This window comes from Gopherus flavomarginatus, chromosome 8 (assembly GCF_025201925.1).
Source record: "Gopherus flavomarginatus isolate rGopFla2 chromosome 8, rGopFla2.mat.asm, whole genome shotgun sequence".
Classification (NCBI taxonomy): domain Eukaryota; kingdom Metazoa; phylum Chordata; order Testudines; family Testudinidae; genus Gopherus; species Gopherus flavomarginatus.
Window position 1 is genome coordinate 39,600,966 of NC_066624.1, and position 10,996 is coordinate 39,611,961.

The window sequence follows — 10,996 nt, forward strand, 5'->3', positions numbered from 1 at the left end:
CAACTCCAGTGGTGCATTCCTATCAGGAGTAGGAGCCTAGCTAGCACTTTATTCTAGTGAAACTGCATCCACAGTAGGGGGATGTGCCACTATAACTGTTGGTTAAAATAATCTGACTCCTAACCAAGTTAGTTATGTCATTCCACAAGCCACTTAGGCCTAGCACACAAGACTAGTTACTAGATGAAAGGTCACATTCTCCCTTTGAGCCTTGTGGAAGCTTTTCAGTAACATCAGCAGAATACCTTGTGAGCAGGAGTAGCATGTAGCCTTAAGTTTCTCTCAGCCCATGAAAAGGGAGCTCAGCCCTACCTAGAGGGTGACTAACACTGATTTCTCTTTAAGCACCCTAACGAAAAGTTAACACGGTTGTAGGCTAGCTTTACAAGTCAAGATCATCAAGGGCAGGGATGGGAGACCAACATGGAAAGAGCAGGCTTCTCTACCGTATCTCCTGCCCAAGCTCAGTTGCAGCACCAACACCTCCTGACAGGTCAACAGTAAAACAGGCTGAAGAGCCAGGAAAAGAAGCCTGGAATCCTTAAGTATTGTCATTATATTTTTTTTATTTTTATAATAAACTTTTCACTTTATTTCAAGGAAGACAAAAAATTACTTGTGAGTGAGGCTGCAGAAACACCACTGTGAGCAAATATGCCAGACAGACCCAGGTCAGTAGGCCAAAGGCCAAATCAGAAGAATTTAACTGTCCCGCCGCCCCCCACCACATAGCAGAAGGGGGTCTCTGTACCCAGGAGCTCCCATAGCCCTCTGCTTCCTTCTTCTCCTCCCTCATTGCATTAGAGCAAGATCAGTGCCGTAAACAGGAGGTGGCCAAGCAGAAAAGGTGGCGTTGGGTTGGGTCAGGCTACCAATGAATTCTGAAAGGACCATGCTTCATTCTTCCACCTGCCAAAGCAGCTGGCACAGTGGGACAACAGAGTTAGAAGTTGCAGCATTTTTCTATACAAGTAGATGTAATTATAAAAAACAGATGATTTAATTCAAAGCAAAAAAATTAAATGGTGGCTCTTCCTGCCATGTCATCTCCCTCTATGAAGACTTCACACATTCCTTCTCCTGCTCGATGGCTGAAAGAGAAGAGAGTTCTATTAGCCTCTCTGCCTTAATGCTATCCCCTTCCTCAAGGGTTGGGACAATATAGCACAGCTGCTCTACCTGCAGAGAGCCTCATATATGGCTAGCATCTAGAGCTGCCAAGCCTTGACAGTAGGTCAATACACTAGCACCTTACAGGTCAGGCTCAGGAGCATCCAAATCCTGGGAAAGCTTTGAGATGTGTTGCCATCCATTGAGTTGTGTTGCCATCCATTGAGTTGTCCATGCATACAAAGATTTAGGAACCAGTTTGTGTGTGTATTAGGTTTTATGTTTTGCATAATTTTGGAGATTTGAGTTGTCTTCCCCTCCCCCTCCATACCTATCCCCCTCCAACAGTCAGTGCTACAACAGAACATGTTTACAAGAGGACATGAAGGGGACTATTCCTACTGAAAGCTTTAAAACCCAGTTTTCATGGAATGTCCATGACAGAACAACATTCCAGTTTGACCTGGGCAGCAGCAAAGGAGTCAGTCCTGAGAATTCACTCAAGCAGTGAATTCTCAACACCTAGTGAGATGGACAAGTATCATCCCATTCTGCAGACAGGAAGGAGAAATGTGAAGTGACCTGTCTAGACCAGGGGTTCTCAAACTAGGGGTCATAATACATGGGGAGGTCACGAGCTGTCAGCCTCCACCCCAAACCCCACCCTGCACCCATTTATAATGGTGTTAAATATACTTAAAAACCATGTTTAATTTATAAGGGGAGGTCACACTCAGAGGCTTGCTCTGCAAAATGGGTCACCAGTACAAGAGTGAGAGTCACTGGTCTAGACCATTCAGCCTCAGAGCACCAGCTCTTTGCATGTAGTAGTTGGGCAGCTGCCTACAGTACTCACTATTGTATTTGACATTTCAAAAGACCCCTCAGCAGACATGCCTGAAAGACCTGAGCAGGTAGGCTTAAAACAAAGTGCAATAAGAGCTAGAAACCTTCTTACTACTAAAAATGTGTTTTAAGATACTGACAACTTCCCCCAGCCAGAGGCATTTGTATGGTTCTAGCTCTTGCTGAGGCTCAGATCCTATCTGAGGTTTAAAAAGAATCAAAAATAATATTTTTGATTGGAACAAAAACCAGACCAAAATGCCTCAGCCTGCCAGATTCCTCAGTGATGAGATCAGCACAAGCACATCCGCTCCCACTTGACACTCCTACACAGCCAGAATTGGAAGTGTGTCACAACAAAATGCTAATAGGAGAACCATGTTTTGGAGTACCAGGCTTTGGGCAGTTCTGCCAGTCCCCTTGCTTTAGGGGGCTTTCCTCTTCCCTTCTATCTGGGCATCAGACCATTTGGACAGAGGCTCACATCACAAAAGTAACTAAAAACTTTAATTCAGCTTCTTCCGCTAGCAAGAAGTATGGCCTGGCAAGTATAAGAACTGCTTGAAGCACCAGACCCAACTTACACCTAAGATTTAAAGCCTCCAGCAGAGAACCTGGAATTCATGACATGCTGCTGTAAGGAGGTGGCATTACTGGCCATCCATTGAGTTGTCCATGCATACAAAGATTTAGGAACCACTTGACTGCTCAGCTAGCTCTCCCCCTACAGAAGGCGGGAACTGGATACTTACTCTCCTTTGACGGGAGCGTGTTCTTCTCCTCCGTGTTGGTCTTTTTCAGCTTCTTCTTGTCAAATTTCTCAACTTCAGAGAGGTCTGGTTTGTCACACATTTTAGCTACATTAGTGAGATAAACAAGTTACAACCCATTGCTGCAAGTGAAATCGCAGGTGGCATGTGCTGAGTTACACAGCCAGAACCCTTCTGGGAGAGCGACCAGATGTAACAGTATGAACTACCTGGCTGATGATTTCATGTATATTAGCAAAAGACTCAAGATTCAGCTCAGACTTCAAGCAGTGATAACTGGATGGGGCTTTGAGACAGCACAGCTAGCAAGGCCATGTGTCAGAACAGGGATGGAGGGAAAGCCCATAAAGGAGTTTTATTTTAAAAAAAGGCTGATTAGGACAAGAGACCCACCCAACTGATTTGCGTTGGGCACCAGAGCCCTGTCTCCTGGGCTTGAAGTGATAGGTATAGATTTCCTTTGTATTAGGCTCCTAATAGTGAAGAACTACATTGTTCTGAGACAGGAGCAGAGCCGGACCAGCATTATCCTCCCTTTTATCAATACCTGCCTCTTCCCCAAGCTCGGTGGGGGAGAAGCAGATCCTTCCCTCACCCACCACTCCTGCCAGTCTACACATCTACAGAAAGCCGCCAGGTGTCCTCTGCTCTCCGTTCAGCCTCACAGCCTGAGCTACAGCCAAGTGCTCCTACACCACAGCCCTCACCTGGGCAATGCCAGCTAGCAACCCCAGCCCAACCTGCGTCTCTCTGCGGAGCCCAGACCGGCCACGTTCAACATTTCCACCCGTCGTAAGGTGGAAGCGTCTCCAATCAATGTATAAAACCCACCGCCCCGCTTCCCTCCCCTTAGCAGCGGCTGCCGCCGCCCAGAAGGACCCCCGAGACTCCGCGGTGCTCCACAGGGGGCAGCAGGGCGGAGCCCGCCGCCCCCCACCGCGCAGGGAGCAGTGCTGTGGGGAGAGGGGCTCAAACCCCCGCTGCAGCCGGACACACCCGCGATGCCCGGCGCAGGGCAGGCGGTAGAGCCCCTCCCCAGACTGCGGAGCCGGAGGACAATGGGCAGCGCGCTGGGAGGAGCCCAGACTCGCCCGGGACAGAAGCTAGAGCCTCAGCCAGTCCCGGGGCTCTCCACGCAGCACCCCTGGGTGAGCGGCTCCGCGCCCCTCCAGGTACCGCTCCCCAGTTCACAGGAGAGGGACGCTCCCGCAGCCCGCGCCTCTGGGCGGCGGTTTCCGGCCCATCCCTGCCCCGGGCACTTTGCCCACGGCAGGGTGGGGCTGTTCCCCGCCCAGCCCTGCCACATGGCGATTGCTCCGCGGGGAACAGCTCTCCCCCCCACCCCCAAAAGCCAGCTACATCCAGCAGCGCAGGCGCCCCCACCTCCCAACAAGAGAGAGGCTCCACCAGAACCCCCCGTCCATGCAACGGGAGCAGCCCCGGCAGTGGGGCATCTCCGCCAGGGCCCCCCGTTCATGCAACAGGCAGAAACTGCAGCTATCGCCAACATCCCCGTTCTGGCCCCCGGTACGTGCAAGGGCGCGCCTCTAGCAGCACCCCGGGTACATACAAAGGGGGCTGCACGCGAACTAGCACGACCTATACCTGCTGTGCTGGCAGTAGCGCTCCACGATAATCTACTGCAATCGCTCAGGTGTCTGGTGCTCCCGCGTGGGGCGTCTCCTTATATACACCGGCTACTGCCCGCCCCTGCCTCCCATTGGCTGTCCGCCCTGCCCGCCGCTCGGCATGCTGGGAAGCGTAGTTGGGTCTCGGGGCCCTCCATTGTCCGAGCCGCATCAGAAAACTACACCTCGCAGGGTGCACCGGAGCGGGGGTAAAGCGCCCCTTCCCCCACTGTAGCAGAAGACATGAGGTGGCGGGCGCTGCAGAGAGAGGGGATGGGTGGATCTGTGGCCTGCCCCTGGAGCATGCATCTGCGGGGGTCTCCCTCCATCGGCTACAGTCACAATGGCTGGCTCTCCCCACGTGTGAGAGGGCCACGGGGGAGCCCCGAAAAGCAGCTGCACAGAGATCTCTGCTCTCTCTATAGAGAGAATCGCAGACAGGCGGGCACACGAGTAGAGACAGACGGACATACGCGCAGACAGGCTCACAGGCAGAGAGACAGATACGGAGGCACGCAGATCCACATCCCCCAGAGAGACAGACCCAGGCAAACGGACCGCAGCTCCCCTAGGATATTTTTGCTCCCATCGGCAGAGCTGAAAAAGGGAGAAACAGTAGCGAAAATATGCTGGTGGGGCCATATGGCCATGCAGAAAGGCACGCACAGACAAGGCACGTGGACAGACTAGACGGTCCTATGCATGTACATACAAAACAGCACTTATATAGGGCCTCTTTCCCGACCCTCCGAAAAGTAAGTCCTTTCTCAGCCGACAAAGCATGAGAAAATCTAGCTCTAAAGACAATGCATGGAAGAGACAGACTAGGGCTCTTGAATGGAATTGGCTGTAGGAACCCTGCAGCGCCGCCATCTCCAGCAGAACAAATACATCTATCTTAGCTCAGACGTGGTCCACTTTAGACTGCACAGCCTGTTTGTGGTCTGGATTTGAAGCCCGCGAGGACGCTAGGCCACAGCTAAGTGTGGGATGAGCTCATGGCCTTTCGCAACAGCCATGAATGAAGCTCTCCAATGAGAAGTAAATTACACCATCTCCATCTCCCCACCAGTAAACCTTGGAAGCACAGCCCTGCAGCAAGGGTGTTAGATAAGCAGGCAGGAACGCCAGGCTTCTCTGGTGAAACGTGCTCAATTTGGGAGGAAAAGAGCTCTGTGTTAGCATTAGGATTCAGTCATTCACTATGCTGGAGTGTGGGGTAACAAGTGACTCTTTGCCAGACAGCGGCAGTTTTGAGCATGGGAGCAAGAACCCCTTTGAGGAGGGCCAAGAAAGGGGTGTGCCCCCGCAGCACGATGACAAAGACTGTTCTTGTTCTCTTCCCAACAGCACCATCTAGTGACTGAAGCTCAAGTGTAATGACACAAAGAAATGGGGCTAAATTTACCCCTAGGGTTACACAAATGAAATCAGTTGAATTGCAGCAGGGAGGAATTTGCTCCATGATTGGAAGGGGAACTGCAAAAGACAGCTGTTTTTTAAAAACAAGGAGGAGTCCTTGTGGCACCTTAGAGATTAACAAATTTATTTGGGCATAAGCTTTCGTGGGCTAAAACCAGATGCATGGAGTGAAAAATACAGTAATCAGTATATATATTACAGCATACGAAAAGATGTTTTTTAAGAGACTATCAACAACCATTACCCCTGAAGGTTGTTCACACAGAATGCCTGTCTAAGCCTGATTTCATCTCTGTCATTGCCCTAAAGTGGGCAAACTACGTCCCGCAGGCCGGATCTGGCCCGGGAGTCGTTTTAAGCCAGCCCACAAGCTCCTGCTGAGGAGCGGGGTCCGGGGCCGCACCACATGGCTTGGCCTGACTCTGGTGCTCCAGCTGGGGCACTGGGTGGGGGGCCATGCTACGCTCCATGGCACCAGTCCAGCTCCTACATGCTCAAATAGGAGCTGCGGGGAAGTGCCTGCAGATGGGGCAGTGTGCAGAGCCGCCTGGCCATGCCTCCACGTAACAGCCAGAGAAGGTACATGCCACTCTTTCCAGGAGCTGCTTGAGGTAAGCACTGCTCAGAGCCTGCACCCCTGAGCCCCTCACCAAACCCCAACCCTAGCCCTGATCCCCCTCCCACTCTCCAAACCCCTCAATCCCAGCCCAGAGCACCCTCCTGCACCCCAAACCTCTCATCCCCAGCCCCCCACCAACCTGAGCCCTCGCCTCCTCCCGCACCCCAACCCCAATTTTGTGAGCATTCATGGCCCACCATACAATTTCTATTCTCTGGTGTGGCCCTCAGGCCAAAATATTTGCTCACCCCTGCTTTAAATAGTATGTGTAACAATGGCAGACAATTGCCCCGCATCTTGCCACTGGGATGTTCAGGGTAAATTGCCATCTTCCGCTTCCAACACTGATGTCCATTGGTGAATAGGTCTTGGGGATAGCTCAATAGTTTAAGCATCAGTTTTTAAGCATCTATTGTCTGATTTTCATTTGTGAACACCCAGAGCTCTCACTGAAATCACCAGGTGCTGTGGTTGCATAACATCTCCAACAAATCAGACCACTGAAGTCTTGTGTGCTTAACTCAGCCCTTCATTCTTCCAGGGTAAATTAAATTCCATGCTCTTTATCTGATGGGGTTCTTCAGGATGATATTTTAAAAACAGAGGGAGTCTGCTGTGGATTGACACTAAAGAGCAGGGCTGCTGTGGATCAAAATTTCCCTCCTCCCAGCTGCTGTGTCATATGCGGTATGCTCCACTCCATAAGGGACTGCATTTAAGTAGTGCTGCATGCACAGTTTGTAAACCACATTGGGATTCTTAGGGAGGGAAGACCCTTTAAAAATGTCAATATTATTCTTCTAATTGAATAGCTTGTCTCTTTATTCTGCAACCCATTAAATCTTGATCTGGAAGCATCAAAAAGGCACTTCCCCAACTGACACCAAAAAGAAATCCCTCCCAGCATTTTATTATGCTATTACAAAGAAATGGCGGAGAAGAGAAGCTGGCCAGTGAGTGACACCAGCACCTGATGCTTTTCGGAGACTCTGCTGTTACCTAGGTTTCTTTCCTGGCACGTTCCCAATTTAAAAGGAGGCTGTTTGGGAAAAAAGACCTATGTGCAAAACTAGTACCAGATTTGTGCATCAGTGGGAGTGTATCAGGTATTGTGACAGATGCTTCGCTCTCCTGCCTGTCTGTGGACAGATTTGATGTTACAGGAGTGTTACTGCCACTGCTTTTCTGGGATCGATTTGGTCCTCAAAAGAAAAACACCCTCTGAAAGAGCAGGTAAATAGAGGGCTGATTGCAACTCTCTGGCTTACGCTGAAGAGACAGAAGGATGCAAGATTTTCAGGTAGACAGTATAACAAAACTCTGTGAAAAGAGAGCTACCACATATTGTTCTGAGCACGAGCCATGTAAGAAAGACCCTTAGGGGAAAGCATGCAAGGCAGCTTGTCAAATTCATATGGAAGTGAAATCTGGATTCCACATTTAAATGGGGCCAGGGTATAAATTCAGGACATCATATTGCCCTCAATCTACAGGGGCTTGTCCCCTGATGTCACAAGGAGATTTGCACAGAGATCAAGAGGAGGGTCTGGCCTGTATGTAGTCTTTAAACTCTTCAATATTGTTTATCCAGTTCCTTGCTGCAGTCAGTGTCACTTAGTGAGAGATTCTGTGCTCTGGTAGGCCACCATTACTTCTGCCCTTTGTTTCTCTTCCCCTTTCCCTCTTCTGTCTGTTCATCCCTTTGCATTCTCTTCCTTGCAGAAGTTGCCACTTCCTACATGTGGAGGGCGCCACTCCCACCTCTTCTTCCAATGATATCCCCTAAAGCAGGCCTGCACAACTCGTAAAACGGCGAGGGCCACATTACTCCAAAGAAAACAGCCGAGGGCCGAAACCCCCCAGCCCCATGGAAATGCCCGCCCCCCAGGACCTCCCAGCCCACAGAAACACCCCACCCTAGCTCCGCCCAGCCCTGCAGAAACAAACCCTCCTTCCCCAGCGCCGCCCCACCAAAACAGCTGTGGGCCAAAAAGGAAAGTTGGGGGTGGGGAGGTGATACTTGATTTTAAATCAATCAGGGGCTCCCAACTGAAGAAGTGGCTGGGAGCTGTCAGGGGCAAATTAAAGGGCCCGGGGCTCCAGCGGCTGGGGGAAACTGGAGCTTTGCGGGGCTGGGGCAGGGATTTAAAGGGACTAGAGCTCCTGCTGCGGAGGGGAGCCCGAGCCATTTAAATCCCAGCCCTAGCCCATCTACTGGAGCCGTGGCTGGGATTCAAAAGGCTCTGGGCTGCCTGCAGCCACCGGGGAGCCCTGAGCTCTTTAAATCTCAGTCGTGGCCGGGAATCTCTGCGGGCAGCTCAGAGCCTTTTGAATCCCGGCTGCGGCTGAGATTTAAAGGGCTCAGGGCTTCCTGCTGCTGCGGGCAGCTCAGAGCCTTTTGAATCCTGGCCATGGCTGGGATTTAAAGGGCTCTGGGCTCCCCGCCGCTGTGGGCAGCCCAGAGCCCTTTGATTCCCCGTCATGGGCAGCACAGTGAGCCTCTGCGGGCTGCCTGTTGTGCAGGCCTGCCCTAAAGCAACCAGTAATGGAAAGTTATGGTTGATGCTGAAGTGGTGACATCAGGCTAGAGAGCTGATGCCTCAATGAGGAGAGGGGGCAGAGAGGTGCAGCCTTCTGTGGCATTGTTTTAGGCTGTCTTCAGACTCAGGCAGCTACTTTACTTTAATTTTGCAATGAACCCTTAGAATCTCCACAACCTGAGTATGCCAAGCAGGCCACATAAATATAGCACAGAGATCAGATCCAGCCCATAAAGTGTTGGCTGCAGGACTAAACTCACTAGTTCATTAGATTATAAACTCTCCAGTCCCAAACAACAGGCAACCATAGCTATAACTCAATAGTCCGCTGTGGGGACTAGCACTTGTCTGGAGACTAGAGTCACAACCCTGCTCTTCGTTTGGTGTCCCTCTGCCAAAGTCAGTTTGTTCAGCCACTTGTGAGGGCTCCTCCTGCAATAATCCAGAATGCTCCAGAAAGGAGGGCAGCAGGAATTTTGTTAGATGTCTTGTTTAGAAGAACCAAGTGCAATAATACAGAAGCAGTGTTATGTCATTTCAGATGGAAGAGTGAAACATCCACTAACCCCATGAAGCATAGAGACTGGGGCACAGCGTCATCTTGGGGACTACGCAGGAGTCTTAACAGGAAATCAGATCGAGAGAGAGACAGACAGAGGTTACAGCCCGAGTCAGATACTAAATCATGTGTCATCATCAGATTGTTGATGTAATTGCTAAGTAAAAGCATCTCACCAACAGGGCCGGTGCTTCCATTTAGGCGACCTAAGCGGTCGCCTAAGGCACCAGGATTTGGGAGGGTGGCATTTTGTGGCCCTCGGCGGCAATTTGGCAGCGGGGGTCCTTCCGCGCTCCATGTCTTCGGCGGCAATTCTGCGGTGGGTCCTTTACTTGCTCCGGGACCCACCGCTGAAGTGCCCCGAAGACCGGAAGCACAGAAGGACCCCCGCCTAGGGCGCCAAAAACCCTGGCACCGCTCCTGCTCACCAACACCTGAGACTCTGGTGCAGATGTAAGTAGGTGCCTATATCTCACTGGGAACTAGGTGTTTAAATACCTTTGAGGATCTGGGTCACACTGCTTTCTGCAGAAGAACAAAAATCATGATGATAGGCCAATTAGATAAATTTTCCACTGATAGCTCATTGGAATTGCAACTGCTTACATCTGAGCTGAATCTGGTCTAAAGGGTCTTTGATTTAATCAGGCTAACAAAAAAAATAATTTTTTGACATTGCATTTCATCTCTGAGCAGAACAAGTTCTCATGCATCATCTGTCGCATCTTCAGTACATGCTCTGCCCCCCTGCAAGGTCATCTCCACATTCCTGTGCTGCAACACGGCACAGCTTCATGCCATCTCCCAGCCAACATGCCTGCCAGTTGAACAGGAGTGATATCAGGACAGATGCTGGCATGTAAGAAGCCTCCGAGAGGCAGAGAAATGACTCAGTGACACCAGGACTGGCGTTAGGGGTTTGAATGCCATAGACGGACAGCAATTTCGCCACCCCGCCCGCTGGTCCCGTGGCTCCGCTGGAGCTGCCGCCGTGGTGCCTGCGGAGGGTCCGGTGCGCCGTGGCTCCGGAGGAACTGCTGCAATCATGCCTGCGGGCAGACCACTGGAGGCGCGGAGCACCGGACCCTCCGCAGGCACCACTGCGGCAGCTCCACTGGAGCTGCCTGCCGCCCCCTCCGGCAAAACGGCTCCCACCATTTATTCTGGTGCCCTAGGCGATTGCCTAGGCTGCCTAAATGGAAGCACCGACCCTGAGTGACACCCACCTGGAATCTCTCAGAGAGGAAGGAGTGGAACTGCTACATGCCCACTCCACCCACTCTGCAAGGGAGTCATCAATGTTGTCTGACCAGTACTAGCAAAGGCTGTGACAGATCTAACAGCACCATGGGCACGAAATTGGCAGATCATCCTTCACATATAACAGGAACGGTCCTGTGCCAAGCCCAGCTTTGAACTCTGGAAGGATGTTTGGAGGATCATGAAAGCTTGCAGAACTCAGCTGTGACCATAACCTTCACCTCAACCTTCTCTGTAGCTAC

At 51.3% G+C, this 10,996-nt stretch overlaps 1 protein-coding gene across 1 annotated transcript; it reads right to left on the minus strand.

The window, feature by feature from the left end:
- Nucleotides 1-546: 546 nt before the first annotated feature.
- LOC127056192 (thymosin beta-15A homolog) lies at nt 547-4,441 on the minus strand. Its single transcript, XM_050963704.1, has 3 exons — nt 4,332-4,441; nt 2,709-2,813; nt 547-1,091 (listed from the first exon to the last, which is right to left on the minus strand). Exons 2-3 carry the CDS (start codon nt 2,806-2,808, stop codon nt 1,054-1,056), a joined length of 138 nt encoding a protein of 45 aa, XP_050819661.1. The 5' UTR covers nt 2,809-2,813; nt 4,332-4,441; the 3' UTR covers nt 547-1,053.
- Nucleotides 4,442-10,996: the final 6,555 nt, after the last annotated feature.

Excerpts from the sequence above, each read along its gene's own strand:
- LOC127056192 (XM_050963704.1), bottom strand. The coding sequence starts at position 2,808 with ATGTGTGACAAACCAGACCTCTCTGAAGTTGAGAAATTTGACAAGAAG. Across the intron at positions 1,092-2,708 it reads CACGCTCCCGTCAAAGGAGA|CCATCGAGCAGGAGAAGGAA; the intron begins GTAAGTATCCAG and ends CTTCTCTTTCAG.